Genomic DNA, 19,529 nt, shown 5'->3' with positions numbered 1-19,529 from the left:
TGATGGTCTTGTTTGCTTTATCTCCTCAGGCAGCCTGTAAATTCCACGGAGTTACTTTTAGCCCATGCAATAGGTAATAAACACATGATTCTGAATGAACCGACCCATGAATAGAAACTGTTGAGAGCAGGGACTGTTTCTTATCTTTGTCTGGAGAATCCTACCCCCAGTCCAGGCAAACAGCAGATTGCCAATAACTTCACTAAACAGATAAATGAAGGTCTGTGTACTGTTGCACGTGACTGCTGGCTGTATGGTTCTCTTCCTCATGTCTCTTGCACTCTCTGCTTCTATGAAGGTCAGATAAGGTTCTTTTCTAAAAGCAGTGTCATCAATGAAGAAAACTTACCCAGGTCAAACTGGCTGGAAACGTAGCCACAGGTCTGCCGGACTTCCTCACTGTCCCAGCCCAAGGGGTAGAGGGCACAGCCAGCACCGATCAACAAGCCTGCGAAGACATAAGCCAAGAAGGCTTTACCACTTTTCCTCTGCAACTCTAGATAAAGGTAGCAGCAGGGAGGGGGCATCGATATTAGCAATATAACAAAAGATCATGGTGTCTGCTTTTTGGAAACACCAGCCACGACTCCTGTAAGCAATCTAAGGGCAGTGTGATTCCATGAACAATTTCAAGTTGCTTAAAAGGAAACAAAAAACAACAACACACCGGTAGACAGCTCAGTTTGGTTCCAACTTTGCCCTTCGAAGCACTAAAAGCCTCGCAAATCCTGTTTAGGAAGGAAGAGTCAGAAGCTTTTTAAATCAGTCTTGTAAAAATCCAACCAATTCCACCGTCAGTCCATGTAAACAAGTAAATCAAGAGCAAGCATAAGTACCTAATAGATTCGGCTTCATCATGCATTAGATTTTTTTTTCCAATTTAAGAATCAAAATAGAATGTTTCAGCATCATTCAGTTGTACCAGGGGCAGAGAAAACATAAAGATTTTCATGAACCACTGTGGCACACGACAATTGGACCCATTAACTGTACTACCTGCTACTACACTCTGTTGAAAAGCTGAGAATCAGGGAATGTTCCCTCATCTCAGAAATACTCTAGAAGACGGACACTTATATCATTTAAGTCCTCCTTGGAGCTAAGACCAAATTTTTTTTTTTTTTTAAGATTTTATTTATTTATTCAACAGAGATAGAGACAGCCAGCGAGAGAGGGAACACAAGCAGGGGGAGTGGGAGAGGAAGAAGCAGGCTCAGAGTGGAGGAGCCTGATGTGGGCTCGATCCCAGATCGCCGGATCACGCCCTGAGCCGAAGGCAGACACTTAACCGCTGTGCCACCCAGGCGCCCCCCAAAATTTTGATGATTAAACTGAAGAAGGTGGCGGTTTTACTTTAATATGTAAGTTATCATGGCAACGCGCTCTGAGCTGACAGCTCTTGATTGGCCGTCTTCAGTGTGGCTTCAAAGCCTAATAGGGGTCGGCAAGAAGCTGAATGAGGCCGAAGCACCCACCGCCAGGATCCGAGGGCCAATCAGAAAGTAACATCTTGTCCTATCGGGAGGGAGCACTGTCATCGTTCCTAAGTCCCACAAGTGTGCTGAGCCAGCGGGACCACCACACACAGTCTGATGGGTGAGAAACCAGCCCAGTCCGAGAGAATGCGGGTTATATGGCGCTAAATGAGGGAGCCCCTGAAATGAGACAAAATCCACTAAAGTGGTAATGTAGAGGCAGAATGACAGGGCCCTAAATGCCTCTAGAAGAGACTTTCAATATTTCTGTATTGAGTCCCTTTCCGGTCCCCTTTTGCTTCTCCCCCTGCCCCTGGCAGATGACTCTTGCGGGTATAGCCCCCACACGTAAGTGGTCTGTTTCTTTACAGGCACCTAAGGAGGGACTGTTTTCCAAACCTTCCCCAACCTCTACCCTGAGCTGTGGGGAGAGACATCCCCCATGAACTGACATACATTTCTCACCCTGGTGCCAATCTGTCCCTTGGTCAACAGTAAAACCACCATTTAATGCAGAGGGGCTATGATCCAAGGGAATGCCTACAAAGAATCATTGAAAGCGCAAATCACAAATTCCAGGACGCCTTCGAAGCACTTGGATAAATATGAGCTGTGTCGAGGCTGAAGAATAACCCAGAAAGCAACCTTATAAGGTTCTGCTGACAGTGCAAATGGCCCAGTGACTGGTTTCCTTAGGCTCTTCCCCTAAAGACAGAATTTATAGTATTCTGAAGACAGCTCTAAACTGGTGTTATCCACCACCAGGTAAAGAGATAATGAGGAGGCCAAAGTTTATGCAAATTAAATTCCATGAAGGTTTAATAAATAATGTGGTCTCACTGCCATGATACTCAGTTCTTAAATGAATAAGTAACACCATTTTTTGAGAACTTGTGAGCAATTTTTTAATGATGCAGAAAGAGAGAAAATTTTCAAATGTAAGAGAAATGAAAATTGTAACATTTAAACCATCAGTTTCTCTTTTTCTGATACCCAAATGATTAAATAGTCTTGTTTGCTAATGTCCTCTTCAGATGGCAGGAAAATGTGTCACGTACTCACAAAAGTGGCTGTTTTAGTCCAGTATGATGCCAGGCACATTGGGAAACTACATAGAAAGGAGATTGTATACGGAGCACGTTGACCTGTGGTTTTCTAAGTGGTAGAACGCTTGCAGTCAGGATTCTTTTGTAGAATGTTGGGGTGTCTTTGAGACACAACGAAATGTAGATTCAACCATATAAATGAAGAACAATTTTAAACATAAGAAATTTGTGTTACATGTATGATTTTAAAAAAATACCATGGGCATAGCTCACATTAAAAAAAAAGTGTTAGGGGAGGGCAACTAGCTTATCTGGATTTTTGTATAAATATTAATCTAGCCTTTGTTTTGTCTTCTGCTAATGTTTGTTAACAGCAAAAGTACTGCAGATGATAAAGGTTTGAGAAACATTTCTGGGAGAACAATGTATGTTACAAACGATCAATCTCATTGGCTGTTGTGATTTTAGGTCCCACGGGTAAACACTGGTGGCCTCCCGCTACCTTTCTACTGTTGTATGTTATGGAGAAAGCAAGTCTTAGACTAAATTCAGCCAAATATACAATGATGTTTATTAGTCAGCTAGCACAGAAAGCAGCCAGATGACCAGTCCTGTAAACTCAGCAAAACCCTCCTCCCCAAGTCCACAGCATAATCATCCTAACAAGTGCCATCAACATACCATAAATACAATAAATAGTCAACTGGCAGGTTCAGGACACTTTAGACGGCGTCTTCCCCTTGAAGAAATGGGAGAAGAGGCATGGGACTGAAGAGAGTTTAGACCTGCCCTGCACAGTGGCCATGAGCTCCATGTAGCAAACTTAAATTTAAGTTTATTAAAATTAGATGAAAAATTCATTTCTTCCATTGCACTGGGCACACTTCAAGGGCCTGATAGCCACATGGTGCTGTTGGCAGATAGCCACATGGCGCTGTTGGCAACTGTACCGGGCAGGGCAAAGAGAGAGCATTTTCACAATTGCATTAAGTGCTACTGGAGAAAGCTATTCTTTTTTTTTTTTTTTTAAGACGTTATTTATTTATTTGACAGAGAAAGAGACAGCGAGAAAGAGAACACAAGCAGGGGGAGTGGGAGAGGGAGAAGCAGGCTTCCCGCCGAGCAGGGAGCCCAATATGGGGCTCGATCCCAGGACCCTGGGATCATGACCTGAGCCAAAGGCAGATGCTTAACCACTGAGCCACCCAGGGGCCCCTGGAGAAAGCTATTCCTGACCTAAGACAGTACTTCAGGAGGATGCTGAGCGGGATAGATTCTTAAACCCCAAGCCTGGTACTGCTTGTTAATCAAAATCATCCCTGCTCTTTCAGATTCTCCCTTTCTAGGTGAGACTAGAGATGAGAAAACTACATTTCAAATTTCTTCTGCTGGTGGAAATTCTAGTTCATGTCTGTCAAGGAGAAGCTTTCGTGTGGGATTCAGAAGGTAAAAGAGAGAAGTAAACCACTCCCACATGGGAGTTGGCAGGTGCAACCAGGGGCATGGCTTTTTGTAGACGTAGACGAGATTGGGGGAGTAGCTTCTAGTGTCACCCAGTAAGGGCAAATCCTCAGCTCTAGCTTCTTTCTACCCCTGCACTTCCTGATTTCCTGGATTCTTCTCCACCCTACGCTTCCGCAGACCCAATAGGTCTGTGAGACTTCAAAGCCCTGGGCTCCCTTCCTACTTGAAATACATATGTGGTGGTTTCTCTCATTGGTCAGGCTCTGGCTGGGATATGCCCCACTCTTGCTGATACAGGACTTTCTCTCCTACCCTATTACTTGTATTGTATCCATTTTCTTGACGGAAAATTCTCTCTAATACAACTTACGCAGATTATTAAACCTCAGCAAGTATAGACGGATATTAGAAGGCTTCATGTTAACGCTCTGTGGTGTGGTCTGTGGTTAGGGAATTTATGCTAATTAACCTTCCTGGAATGTGAATTTCTGAAGTGAATACTCCAAATGTTCACCGACTGCCTCTAGCTTGTCCAGTGGAGTCAACTAGCATTTTATTGTCCATACCAAAGTATACTGGGAAGTAAAGTTAGAGATAAATATAAAAGGGAGAATATCTTTTTTATTATTGTTGAAGTATTACCGACATACATATCCTACTTGTTCCTTCTGTACATCATAGTGAGTTGATATTTTTATATGTTACGATAAGGATCCTCATGATAAGTCTAGTTACTATTTGTCCCCATACAGTTGTTACAATATTACAATATTATTACAATAATACACTATTCTCTATCCTGTACATTACATCCTCATGACTTACATATTTTATAACTGAAAGGTTGTACTTCTTAATCCCCTTCACTTATTTTTCCCATCCCATTCCCCTCCCCCTCTAGTAATCAACAGTCCGTTTCCTAGATCTATGAGTTTGTTTCCGTTTTATTTTGTTTGTTCATCTTGTTTTTTTTTTTTTTTTAGATTCCACATAAAAGTAAATCATATGGTATTTGTCTTTCTCTGACTTATTTCACTTAGCATAATAACCTTTCGGTCCATCCATATTGTTGCAAATGGCAAGATTTCATTATTTTTCATGACTGAGTATTAGTCCATTATAAATATAAATATATATATATAGTCTCACATCTTCTTTATTCATCTATTAATGGACACTCAGCTATTGTAAATAATGCTGTAGTGAACATAGGGGTACATATATCTTTTTGAATTAATGTTTTCATTTTCTTCAGATAAATACCCAGAAATGGAATTGCTGGATTGCATGGTAGTTCTATTTTTAATTTTTTTGAGAACTTCATACTATTTTCCATAATGGCTATTCCCACCGACAGTGCACAAGGGTTCCGTCTTCTTCACATTCTTGCCAACATTTTTTTTTTTTGTCCTTTTGATAATAGCCAATCTGACTGGTGTGAGGTGATATCTCATTGTGGTTTAGATTCGCATTTCCCTGGTGATTAGTGATGCTGACATTGTTTCCTGTGCCTGCTGGCCATCTATATATGTTCTTTGGAAAAATGTCCATTCCAGTCCTCTACCCATTTTTAAATTGGGTTGTTTGCTTTTGTTTTTGTTTTGTTTTATATTAAGATGTGTAAGCTCTTTATATATTTTTGGATATTAACTCCTTATTGGATATGTCATTTGTAAATATCTTCTCCAATGCCATAGGTTGCCTTTCCACTTTGTTAACTGTTTCCTTTGCTGTGCAGAAGAAGCTTTTTAGTTTGATAAAATCCTATTTGCTTATTTTAGTTTTTGTTGCCCTTGCTTGAGGAGACTAGTCCAAAAAAATACTACTAGCACCAATGTCAACAAGCTTACTATCTTTGTTTTCTTCTAGAAAGTGCCTGGACCCTGCTTCTGCCCACACTGTCGAGCTGGAGAGGGGATGTGAAAAATGGTCTCACTGGTCCTCCAACCCTGGAGACAGTTCCAGGAGTTCCTCACCTGTTTGGTGGTTGCTGTAAGGTTAGCAAATGTATGTCCTTCACTTACAGTCTGGTTGCCCTTTAAACCACTATTTTTTGCTGTGTTCCAAGGTGGGAGAGTCTGCTCATGGGCCCCTCAGTGATATTATCTGTCAGTGACTCTGCTGGTCACTGAGTCGGAGGTGGGGTTTCTGTCATGGCCTTGTCTCTGTCTCTCTTACTCTTCTGCATGTGGTCTCTCTATCATTTGTTGTGCAGATGTTCTTCAATCAGCCTTCAGTTCTTCTTGAGAAGGAACTGCTCTATATGTCGGTGTGGATTCGGTGTATCTGCAGGAGGAAGTGAGTTCAGGGTCTCACTATGCTGCCATCTTGGACCCGCCCCTGAGAACATCTTTTTAATAGAAGAAACCTGTCATTTTTCAGTTTTGGCCATGTTAAACCTTAGACCATGTTGTAGAAATCAATGTTTCATGGAAGTGTAGTCTGAAAATCCCTGAACTAGACACCTCTCAGTTGTTATACTGCCTGCTGAAATGGGGCTCAGAGAATATTCTGGAACTTGAGGTGGTTGCCCAAATGATATCTTAGTGACCTAATAGGTTTTAAGAGCTCTAGTTGCCTAATTCACTCCTGGAGCGCAAACGGCTCAATGAGAATCTCCGGCTCACAAACTTCCGTATCATCTACATGGATTTTCTTTATTGGATTTATAAACTTCAAGGGCTTAATTACGTGGTATTTTAACCACATTCCTTTGTCACTGCCATAAAAGACGTCGTGAAAAAATTGTCGCATTATCACATTTTGGGAAAATCTGTGCCTGTAAGAGTGGAAGTGAGGAAAGACAGTGCGAAGCGAGGCAACAATGTGACAAAGGCGGTAACAGAGGTGGGAGGGGTGGAGGAGTCTGAGATCATTTGCAGCTAAGGGGTCATGAGTAAATCACAAATGAGAGTACATTAGCTCAATCTTTAGCTTTCACGTGGCTCCTAGCTGAAATCGGCTATCCAGGGGCAAGAGATCATGGAGGTCACTGTGTAGGAGGCCTTAGAAATTTAGAGAGATGTTGCTTCCCAAAAAAGAATGAAAATAATAATCCAAGAAATGACTCAATAATTGTTTTATTATTATTATTATTATATTATGTTAGTCACCATACAGTACATCCCTGGTTTTTGATGTAAAGTTCGATGATTCGTTAGTTGCGTATAACACCCAGTGCACCATGCAATACGTGCCCTCCTTACTACCCATCACCAGCCTATCCCATTCCCCCACCCCCACCCCTCTGAAGCCCTCAGTTTGTTACTCAATAATTCTCAAATGAAAAAAAATTCCCTTATTTTTTTTATTTTTATGTTTTTGACTATGACGCCATTCCAACCTGAATGCCCTAGGGTTTTTGTCTCACCCTGTTCAAGACAATTATAATAGTTAAAGAGCCAGGCTGGTGGAATGATGTCTAAGGAGAAGCCAGTGCTAACGGAGAAGAGACAGCACAGACAAATGCAAAGACGCAAGCACTAGGGAGCTGTGCTGCGATGCTGTTATAAAGATGTCTACCTTTCTCCCCAAATGGATTCTTGTACCTAAATCTTCGCCTGGATACACTCTGCCTGCCCATAAACCCACCTTTGGGAGAGTCCCTAGTGGAAACTCTATTCGTTTTCACACAATGCTGGAAATATCTGCCATGATACTAATTATTTCTTACAATTCAAGTGTGAAGTCTGAAGTTTGTAAAGATCTCAGTGGTCAAAGTAAGAACCAGATGCTGGGAAATTTTCCCTTCCGCAAAGTCTTTCTATTCAAAGTCGGTACTTCACACTTAGCCAGAGGACTATTACCATAACAATTCGGCTCCTGCCAAGAAGGCAAAACAAACCTCTAGTCAGCCAATGCCAATTACTCTCCACAGGTGGTAAGAATAGAGTCCTTCATGTTAGACTCCTAAAGCCTTATTTTTTCCACACTCTTGAAAGTTTTTATGTGATCTCACTTTTTTCCATGACTATTGCTCCATTCTTTTTCCACAGGTTTTTTTTTTTTTTAATACTGTGACTTTTTCCACTTATTGCCCCTTCAGTGGTCACACCAGTGTTTCCCATCATTTCATTTTTTATGTTTTTTGGATACTTTTATCCATCCTCCAGTTCCTTTATCTTCTTTTCTGTGGCAAGCACAGAGGGAAATTGTTTTCTTTACTCTTCTCATGCAAGCTGCTCAGTCTTGGAGCTTGTTATCTGGATTTCTCTTTGGATGACGTTGGCACATTTCCATCTCCAAGTCTCCGTATGCTAATTTATGTACACAATTCTCATCCATTCTCACCCCCTAGATAACGGTCCCTTTACAAAATAAATCCACTGGTGGGGCGGAAATAAGAGCAAAGGCCAGTATTACAACTCTTCAGACCTTGAAAGCACCATCAGGAGGAAGCTATAGTTGACCCTTGAACAACACAGGGGTTGGGGCACTGACCCCCTGTGCAGTCAAAAATCTGTGTATAACTTTTGATTTCCCCAAAACTTAACTACTAATAGCCTACTGTTTACCAAAAGCCTTACAGATGACAGAAACAGTCAATTAATACATATCTTGTATGTTATATGTAGTATAGACTGTATTCTTATAGTCTAAGCTAGAGGAAAAATGTTACTAAGAAAATTATAAGGAAGAGAAAAATACATGCAGTGCTGCACTGTATTTACTGGAAAAAGCCCATGCATAAATGGACCCATGCAGTTCCAACCTGTGTTGTTCAAGGGTCAACTGCACTTCAGTATTCTATGAGGAGGCTTCTGCAGGCTCATAAAGCACACCTCCCTTCAAAGTGTTTTCTGAAAACCGAGGTATAGAGGATGAAAGAGGTTTGTCTAAGGACACAGAACCCAGATCAGTCCCAGGGCTCCTGGGCTCTTTTCCACCTGTCATGATCCCCATGCTTGGACATCAGGCCCCTCCAAGGCCTCTCACTCGCCACCTGCTGCTACCTGAGTTCAGCCACATGTTGGATTTCACCAGCATCATATTTTACTAAGTGGGGCATCTCATGGCAAGTCCGTATTTCTTAAATCCCCGATCATTGAAAGATGTGCCCGTGCTGAACTGGGCAGCTGGCACAGAGCCAAGTCAAGGCCATCCCATTACGTGGCTCAGGGGCTCTGACCAGTCCCAAAGGCATTTCTGACTGGGGACTATCAGTTCTTTGAATAGGTCTTGAATTTTCTCATTTCTGAAAGTTGAATTCCTTCCCTTTGAGATACTCTCACTCCTTACTTTATGCTCAGGCTCCACCATGAAAATACTAGCGGTTAAATTCTAGAAGCCTCAACACGCAGCTGGCCCTGGCCACCCCAAAAGGGAGCTACAGGTTTTACCCCCCCGGCCCCCCCTCCCCCAATCATGGGCTCCTACGGGGGTGTACTCTATACCGTTTACCCAGGGCTTACTACCTTGCTGTAGTTATTCACAAGTATTACATCTCCTGGAAACCCAAAAACTCTACCATATGTTTACTTGCGTCTAACTCACTGGTTCATGATATTTGTTAAATGTTAAATAGCAGAACTATAATTTATTTAGTGTTTATAAAAGCCTCAGCATAATTATATAATACTTAGAGAATAGATCATATAAAATATATCATTGTCCTCATTTTGCAAAGGAGGAGGCTGAGCCTTAGAGAGGCTCAAGCTCATGAGGCTACCTAGTGGTAGATGCAGGGACTTATATGCAAGTCTATCTGAGCTCTAAGCCAATATTGCTAAACTCTACCTTCTAATGCCCCCCAAGTCCCCCAGGGTTCAAGGTCCCAGCTCTGGCTCACCTCCCATGTCCACACACATACTGAACCCTGCATATAAATGGAAAAGGAAGAACAGAGCAGAAGATCAAGAACGATTGCAAGCGATCTCCAGGATTGACTCTGTTGCTGCCTGTATCCAAAAGCAAGGGCTCTCGAGAGCCGTGCAGATTCCCCCTTCCCCTGGCGCCAGAGAGAGAGAACTTGGATGTGAGTTCTAGCACACAAAGAGCTTTGTCCACAAAGACCACATTGAGGCATAAAGATGAAAAATGGATTCTTCGTCATCAGAAGTTTAGCCAAGGAAAGCATATCCTATCATAGCACTAAAATATAAAACAGAAATATATTCATTTCTGAACTATCAAAACTCTTTTTACAAATGACAATAAGACTCTCTGGCTGCTGAAAACATCATGCAGAAGAGAATATACTTTAGATTTTCTTAAAATGCTTTCAAAATGGCTCCTTGGTTCTTATTTCTTCCTTTTCCAGTTCATGGGTCAGAAGACATGAAAGACATACTTCAGAATACCTGCTTCTTCGCTCAGAGCCAAAACTTCACAGGCTAATTTCAGCCATGAGTGACTTGTCATCTTTGTTCTTTCTAGAGTCCTAGGCAATCATTGGTAGAAAACAAGTTGTTTCAAACAATGAAACTTTGGGGGATATTTTGCCATTTCTATGTGACAGATTTCTGGTAAATTACAGGAGACTAAAAGCAATGGTTTTTCTAACCCTAGTAGTTAAGAAATTTCAGTCCCACCACTTCATTTCTTTCAGGCTCAGTTTTCCTTATCTGTAAAATGGGGACAATATCTACCTCTTGGAGTTGTCGCAAAGATTGAATGAGATCCTGCATGTAAAGTGGGGGGCACAGTGCCTTACAGTGAGGGTACAGCAAATGGTCTCTATTGTCAGGCTTTAGACTTTGTGCCACATGTGGAGGGAGCCTGGAGGATTTGGTTCAAGCCAATGTGTGTTTGTACATAATTGCCTGAAACAGAGTCCTCGAGTCCTCTGCTCTCAGAGAAGGTCCTCTTCTTAGACGGACGGTGGGGAGGGTTCCAGCAATGACATTCCTGGAATGGTGAGCCATGATCACTTGCCCCAAAAGTCCTATCAGCCATGTAAACCTCAGTAGGAACAAATGAAACAATTTGATAACTTTCACATTTAAGCGAGGAATTCACACGCTACTCCCAAGGCTAATGATATTTTTGTCTGTTCCATTTTGTTTTGGGGTTTTTTTGCATTTTACTTTTAAAGACACTTTTGGCCTTTCTGTGAGGTAGGCAGAGCCAGGACCAGTGTCCCCATTTAGTAGACGAAGGAATGGAGTCACAGACAGGTGGGGAGATCTGAGCTTCACCACGTGGATAACCCGAGGCAGAGCTGGGCCACAACCTCAGTGCACCTGACTCCCACTTCTACGCTTTGGTTCACCGTCTTCACTCTGACACTGTGAGAACGGAGCCAACGATGCACAGTACTTCAGCGACACCTCTGAAACAAACAAAAATGCTAATTTTCACTGACGCTAAGGCGTTCCGCAGTGTGACAGCAGGAGAGGAATAAAGACACGGTCCTGCATGTCCAGAGTATCATGGCTCGCAGACCGACCAGCACACAAAACAGCTGGGGGGTTTGTTCAAAATGATTCCGGTTCTACAGTTCTGGGGTGGGGCCGGATCTCCTGTGATTGCAAGCAGCTCGTGATGGGACAGACAGGGGACCACACTGTGGGCTCTGGGCAGGCTGTGATGTTGATCACATCAGGTGCATATCCCGACACCCCCGAACCAGATGTGTGACCTTGAGCAGCACGCTTTTGGATTCTCTGAGCTCAGGTTTTTGGCTGCATAACAGACCTAATGGCACCCACATCATCAGCATTTTTATTAGAAAGAAATGGCTTAACAAAGGTGCCCGGTTCTGTGGTTGGTGTAAGATACATATCAATATTGGTACCGTCACTGTACCACTGGACCTGCTGTCTCAGAATTGCGAACTCTTCATTCTCCTGTAGCTTCCAGTTTCAGATGCTTCATTAGCAGCTACAGGTGCTCATCAAACAGATAAATAAACAAAAACACTAGTCAAAGGCAGAGGGCTCTGCCTTACTGCTTGCTCATGTTGTCAGAGCAAAAATCTCCTCTGAAACTAAGAGTAATTACATTCTTTTTTTTCTCCTCCAACATGGTATTATGAAAACGATCAGACTTATAAAGAAGTTGGAAAAATTGTATAGTGAACACCCATACACTCATGATCTGGGTTCTATGATTAACACGTTTTAAAGTCTGCATTATCACCTATCTAGCCATTTTCCATTCCTCTATTGATCCGTCAATCCATCTTTTTTTCGGAGGGGGTGGTAGGTTTCAAGCATCAATACATATGACACTACTTTCATTATTCATACTCTAGCCTCTTTCTTCCCTTGGCCCAGTAGCCTGCACGGAGCTAGGAGGCAGACACAAAAGCCTGACTCAATAGCCACAGCTGACACAACACAACATCCTTATGGCCTGTTGCCTCTAAATGGGGACCCATTGGCGCGGAAGGGATTTATGTACAAATCTAGAGCAATGAAGACCTCTAAGCTGTTCACATTTCTCAAGCAACCATTTCACCACCTAACACAGAGCTGCCTTGCTTCACCTGTTTGACCCAGAAATACCTGTAAGAACTTCACGAGATATTTCACAAAGCCCAGAATGACAACAACATAAAGAGTTCCAGCCCAGCCCAGCCACTCAGCTCAGAGTTTTCAGTGGACGTGTTTTCTCTTAAGGATCACCGCTGTTTGTACAAACTGAGTCACTCCTGATCCCCGCCCCCTACAGAAGAAAAAAGGGAAAGAACAATGATCACATTTCAACATGAAAGTGTCCTGAGAGCGCTGGACAAGGCTCCAACAACATCCCGTCAACAACAAACAAACAAATAGAAAACCTGGCTATAAGTCAACGTACGCTGCAAACTTAACCTAGCCCATCCCCGCTTTGAAAATGCAATGTCAATTCCAAACCAGACTCGGGTCAGTTTCATGCTGGCAAACCGTGGTTCCCACAGTCACATAAATATTCAGGTAGTAAACTGTTAGGGACGAGGGCTTTGGAGTCTTACGTGTACTCAAATACTGGGTCTGCTACTCACTAGTTCCTGACTCTTACACTTGAGCCCCAACAGTTTCATTGATAAGATGCCTATACCAGTGCCTCTTTACAGAGTTGTCCAGAGGATAAGCTAAATAAAATGTCCCAGCACAGGGCAGGGCATATAAAAGTAGATTCCCTCTTATGAAATAATGAGGAAAGAGAAGGGGAAGGCAATATTCCAAACACTCGTATTTGTTTGCACACCGGTGGCTCTACGAAAACAAGAGGAATGGTGGAACCAGACTCTGCCCTGGTTGGAGGAGGCTTACGAAGATCACTTCCTTTGAGCCTCAGCGTCTCCCTCAGGGCCAGTGTGGATAAAGCCCCCTGCACCTCTCAAGGATGGCATGATGACCCAAGAAATGCATGCCAGTTGTCCAGGACATGGCAGCCGCTCCCGTACGGTGGTTTGGCATGTTTGCCCAGGACAGGGGAGGGTGCCTGCCGATCACTCAGGAGAAGCCCACAGGGAGGACAATGTATTTGCAGGAAAATATCACCCTCCCCAACTCCGACATCCTAATATCATAAAATTACCCAAGACAGTGGAGAATTCAGGTAGACAAACCTTCCAAAGGAGTGATGAGCTCCCTGGGGCTTCCCTGTAAGTGCTGTTTTAGGATCCCGCTTCAGTTCTTCTTCTTTTTTTTTTTTTTTAAAGATTTTATTTATTTATTCATTCGACAGAGATAGAGACAGCCAGCGAGAGAAGGAACACAAGCAGGGGGAGTGGGAGAGGAAGAAGCAGGTTCCTAGTGGAGGAGCCTGATGTGGGGCTCGATCCCATAACGCCGTGATCACGCCCTGAGCCGAAGGCAGACGCTTAACCGCTGTGCCACCCAGGCGCCCCTCCCCCCGCTTCAGTTCTAACACAGCAATATTCAGGAGGCAGAGTAGAACCTCTCTCCTTAACCAATACATCGAGTGCCCACAAACAGGCGGATTCCATGCCTCCAAACCCTGTTCATTTATTTCTGCTTGACTTAAAAAAAAAAAAAAAGGTGTCAGGATAAGAATGATTTATTTTCCTATTTATTTTTAAGGTCCTTAAGTACTTCAATCAGGGGCCCCAAGACAACACTAAAGTCAGATGCCAGGCATATTTTTAAAAAGTAGTAAAATCTCCATGTGCTGAAATGAACAGTTAGTGAAAGACTTTCTACAAATTGAGAGGGACGAGGTCTCCGTGCCATTTATAACCTGCCACAGCGAGCCGCTTGAAGGCTCGAAGCGCAAGCAAATTCGAAGAGTATTTAAAACACTTTCAAAATGTAATGGAGGGAGCATAAAGGGAAAATCTTACGTAGTAACGAAGACAAGGCTAAGAGGCAGTGAAGTGCTGCTTTCCCTTTAAGTTCTAGATATTACTAGCTAGCTTCCTAACAAAAAAAAAAAAAAAAAGAGAGAGAGAGAGCGAGCAAGCCTGAAGTTGTCGGGATATTTTGTCTTGACAAACTACCAGAGCAGAGACTAGACTTAAAACTCTGTCTTTACAACTGGTTTTGATGCCACAGTGAGAACCGAACACCACATATATTCCACAAACACTGTTCACAGAGTTCCAGGGCAATTCAGAGCATGGCCTTGGAAGATGTGCCCCTCTGGCTTTGAGATCCTGGATACTCATCAGTAAAACAGGAATAAAATCCATACATACAGCTGCTGTAAAGATTATTTTATAGACATGTGCACATATACACAAGCCATATATAATTACAGATGTAGCCTATATTATCGTTTGAGTATCATATATACCGATATAATGCGCATGCATTTCTAACAGCTTTCTTCTAACTTTCTGGCTTTTATAGACATGTGCACATATACACAAGCCATATATAATTACGGATGTAGCCTATATCGTCATTTGAGTATCATATATACAGATATAATGCGCATGCATTTCTAACAGCTTTCTTCTAACTTTCCGGCTTAGATGTATGTTATTTTCACTACTTATATATCATTAAAGCATCTTTTTCGCCACTAAAAATCTAGAGAGAATGAATACACGATAAAATCATCGATGGTGTCGTAGAGGTGGTACAGGTGGCCAATGGACTTAAGACAGACATTTCTTTAAAGATATTTTTCCCTTCATCTACCTTCTGGGGTGTCAGGAAAGAAAAGCCTCATTTATTTTCCTCAGGTCTTTTTAGAATACCATCAATTCCACGAAAAAACAGTAAAGCCATCTGGAATAGCTGACAGACAACAATTTGGAAGCAATTTCTTTCGAGACAGCTATAATGATTTTCCTTTTCTGTTTTCTTTCCTTCTTGAAATGTCAAGGATAACTGAAACTTTTTACTTTTCCATCTGTGATTTACTGATCAGTTCCAAACAAGTTTTGAGAGTACTTGAAAATTCGTTTTAATATTGTCAATTTAATATTGTTTTTTTTCTTTAATTCTATTTTGAAAGTGCCACATGCTGTCTTAAGTGTCTTTTTGATATTTAGAAAACATAAAATATTTAAAAACACAAATTGAAACATGATTACAAAGTATTTCACAATGGACAAAAATACTCTAAGTATTTATAATACCATCATAAGCAGACAAAATGAAATCACTCATATCTTTTCCAAATCGATTATCCCAAGAAGTTTAATAAAGTGAACATAGAAACAAACCCTCACATGGGTAAATGCTGCATCTTGCAGGGTAGAACTCACAGAAGATAGAATCTGGAATTCTCATTCTTAGCCTGCTGATTTAGTTACCTGAAGAGGAATTCTACACAGTGAGAGAGAACAATACTAATCTCTATTCATGAGTTGCGCTGGCGGGCTTTTGGGTTTGTGCAAAGCATGGCGCTCTTTGTGGTGGAGGAATTAAAAAAACTGAAGAAGATCAGATCCATTCACTGTGGCATCTGAGATGGAGAAAAGTAACATAGAAACAACACTTCAAGCTTGTACTTGTGCCATATTAGCAGCAAAAGCAATAATTGCCATTGAAATCGGTCAATTTTTGGCTGGAACTCACTGGCAGGATGAGAGGGGCTCTAGTAAGCGGATGTAGTCATTCCAGGGGAAGAAAAGAATGAGAAAGATGGGCAGGTGCAAGTCTGAGGAAGATGAAAATCGACCAAGGTGGGAATCAGGGAGAAGAGGAAAGGGATTGCCAAGTGGTTGGGTTGGAGTCAGTGACTCCTGCAGAAGGTCATTAATTCTGTGCCAAGGAAGCTCACCTTTATTTAGGGAGCAAAGAGACCTTAGGGTTGTGAATTAAGCCCACCAAACATAAGAGCCGAAAGAGTCCATCAAGATGATCTAATCAAGTACTTCTCCAACTTTTCCATCAAAACATTCCTAAGGAAGAGGAGAGAACTTCATACAGTATGGAGGCAGGGGTCCTACCTAAATGGGTCCTCCTCTGAAACAGGTCTTCCTTACTTCTGCTTGATAAATTATCAAGGGATTTTCCAGTCTATTCCACAGATAACTTTATTTTTTTGTATAAAATGCTTTCTCCAAAGTGGTGTAAGATATCCATGACCCAAAAGAGATTTGGGGTTTACCCTGTGCCTTCACATATGCACAGCACACCACCCCTTTTCCTTTCAGTGTATGTGGAGCTCGGCTGGAAGAATGAATCTAGGCTATCACTCGCAAAGGTGAAGTGACATGCTCAAAGTCACAGTTAGTACAGGAATCAGAAATGCAATATTTCTTGTCCCTCTGTCCAAAACTCTCTCCTGCAATACCACACTATTAACACAGAAAAGAAAGCACCTGATCTGACTGGCACAGGGCACATCACCCAGCACTACCCTATGAGGGAGATGCAGACTTCCCCAGCTGGCCCCGAAGACGCCATCTTGCCCCACCATGCCAGCCACTGCCTCCCTTGGGGCAGTCTCCAGTGGTGTGAGAGAGATGGCTTAGACGAGGCTTCCTCCAGGGGAACTATCCTCACATCGAAATTTCTAGCTTATTCACAAAGGGAGAATAGAGCCTCAGACAAATGTCTCCTTTCCCTAGTGGAACTAAGAAGGTGCTAATCAAAGACTGTCAGGCATGATTTGTACTACCAACGGCTTCCAGGGAGGCATAAAAAGAAAAATCACAACACCGTGTTTATCTCCCTTTCATTGCTGGTTCTGGCAATAGTATTATAGTCAGGCAGCCTGAGTCAAAACAATTTTCTAAAAATATGGATCAGCTGAGACCATTTAAAGCCTCCTTTTATGGAGTTAACATTAGGACTTTCCCCCCCGGGCTGTTCTGTGTGTTCTTTCCCAGAGCCTGCTCTTCCAGCAGCATCTAGCCATCCAAAAAACACAATCTTTCTCCTTGCCAAGGAGATCGCAGCCTCCTAAAGGCTGATAAGTGGGTCTGCATTCTTCCCAGGAGCCTGGGCAACTATTCCCAAGGGGCTCCCTCATTGGGGCGGGATGCAGCGTGAGCCTCTGTCAGGGTATCTGTTGGGGAGTAACTGGTTCTGTTGGTGGACCTGGTACCACCCCACAGACGGGAAGAGCTGCGTGCGAATCAGTCTGTTTCAGTCCTTTCAGGGAGGAGTTTCTACTTTCCCAAGTTCTTTGAAAGGCGAGTGTTAGGTTCCGGAGGGTGAACTGCAGGCCGTGGATCGATGCGGATGTTCAACTTCAGGGGACAAGAAAATCCACCCCACATCTGTATTAAGTCTTTCACCCAGCTCTGGTTGAATTGGCTGGTGGTGACAACGCTCAGGTGACCCTGGAGAGGGTGTGCTTTCTGAGTAGATTCTATTTCCTTTATATTAAAATCAATAAACAAAGGAAATGCAACTGCTTTCAAACAAGCTTTGCAAACAGACTATTTTTAGAACGTGCGCTCCCGAAAGCTGCTGCTTTACAGGGATGGGATTTTACTGGAGAAAAGAGCCCAATGGCACATCTACTTCCATAGCTTTTCGTGCTGTGCCCCCGGAAGCCCTGGGGCGGAGGGGGGAAGAATCTCCTCAGTGACCAAACAGCACGCATGCGCACACGGGGAGGGTGGGAAGGGACCACATCTGGACGGGTGGTGAACAGAAAGGCCCTAGGCTCCATTGTTCCTTCCACTGGGCGGCACTGCTCCTCCTGCTCTCCTACTGGGCTTCCATATGATCTTTTATGAGGGAAAGGTTCAGCTCCTGAATATTTTTGAAACTACCCTAATCTGTATTATGGGCTGAACTGTGCCCTCTTTCTCCCAACATATGTCGTTGGGACCCCCAGTCCCCAGAATGTGCTCTGATTTGCAAATAGAGTCGCTGTAGATGTAATTAGTTAAGATGAGGTCATAGTGGCGTAGAGCAGCCCCCTAAATCCAATCTCACTGGGAGCCTTTTGAGAAGACACCTGGTCACAGAGGGAAGACAGCCCGTGAAGATGGCTGTAGACACCGGAGTGAAGCCGCCACAAGCCAGGAACACCCGGGGCCACTGGAAGTGAGGAGGAGGCAAGGAAGGGCTCCTCCCTGGAACCTTCAGGAGGGGCATAGCCCAGCCAACACCTTGATTTCAGACTTCCGGCTTCCAGAACTGCAAGGGAATCAAGTTCTGTTTCCAACCATCCACTGGGAGACCCTTCCTTACAGCAGCCCTAGGAAATGAATGTGCCCCATCAAAAACACTTTCTTGGCTCACTGTTTAATTTTTTTACCCTCTTAGGCAATATGTTGATAAAGGAAAATGCATTAAAAAAAGAAAATTTTTTCGCAGTTTACTAACCAACTCTGAGCCCTTAATTCTCACCTCCCACTGCACGTACACAGGGGCTCCAGTTTCTCTAAGCACAACGCTGAGGTTCAAGGAGGGAGACTGCGCTCAGATGCCACACCTAACACCCTAAAGCTCTGCCTCACCACTGAGTCAAAGAACTCAGATCAGTCGGGGATTCTCGTCTTTATAACCTGGAGAAAGCAACTGACGCATCAGGCTCAGCTAACCATGCATGCTTGACGTGTGAGATGCAAACTGTGTGATCATAACTGATATTTAAATAGCTTCTTTCTCTGAAGGGCTCCAAGAAATTTGCAGACTTTTACTTAATTAATCCTTGCAGGCCATCCATGAAGAAGGTAAAGAAAGGTCATTCATTTGGGGTGCCTGGGTGGCACAGCGGTTAAGCGTCTGCCTTCGGCTCAGGGTGTGATCCCGGTGCTATGGGATCGAGCCCCACATCAGGCTCCTCCGCTAGGAGCCTGCTTCTTCCTCTCCCACTCCCCCTGCTTGTGTTCCCTCTCTCGCTGGCTGTCTCTATCTCTGTCAAATAAATAAAATCTTAAAAAAAAAAAAAAAAAAGGAAAGGTTTATCCCCTTTTGCTCTGGTTCATCTCAAGGTTGGCCCCTTGAAGTCTTTATTCTTATGTTCGGCATTGTCGAGTTTCTCTTCTCCCAATATACAGCCCTTTATTTTGAAGCTGTGTTCATGTTCCCATATAACCGTATTTCTGGCAGCTCCTGGTTGGTAGAAGAAAATTAGCCCTGTTCCCCCACCCCCAAATTACCATTTATTTAAAGCCTGTACTCTTGGATTATCTTAAGGTTTAGTAGACTCAGTGTGCATGAGTGTGTGTGTGTGTGTGTGTGTGTGTGGAGAGAGAGAGAGAGAGAGAGAGAGAGAGAGAGGAGCAATAGCCTTG

General features: G+C 43.1%; 1 protein-coding gene across 5 annotated transcripts in view; it reads right to left on the bottom strand.

Annotated features, from left to right (window-relative positions):
* The window catches only part of LHFPL6 (LHFPL tetraspan subfamily member 6), a 241,414-nt gene that overhangs the window by 31,655 nt on the left and 190,230 nt on the right, over nt 1-19,529 (bottom strand). For all 5 annotated transcript variants that reach the window (XM_026493181.4, XM_048215731.2, XM_048215729.2 and 2 more), the window contains one exon: nt 350-448. In XM_026493181.4, coding sequence (XP_026348966.1) covers nt 350-448 — 99 coding nt within the window. The remainder of the gene's footprint in view (nt 1-349; nt 449-19,529) is intronic.

Source organism: Ursus arctos, unplaced genomic scaffold (assembly GCF_023065955.2).
Source record: "Ursus arctos isolate Adak ecotype North America unplaced genomic scaffold, UrsArc2.0 scaffold_10, whole genome shotgun sequence".
NCBI classification, from domain to species: domain Eukaryota; kingdom Metazoa; phylum Chordata; class Mammalia; order Carnivora; family Ursidae; genus Ursus; species Ursus arctos.
Note: the sequence above shows the minus strand (reverse complement) of the source record. Positions and strands in the feature narration are given on the sequence as shown.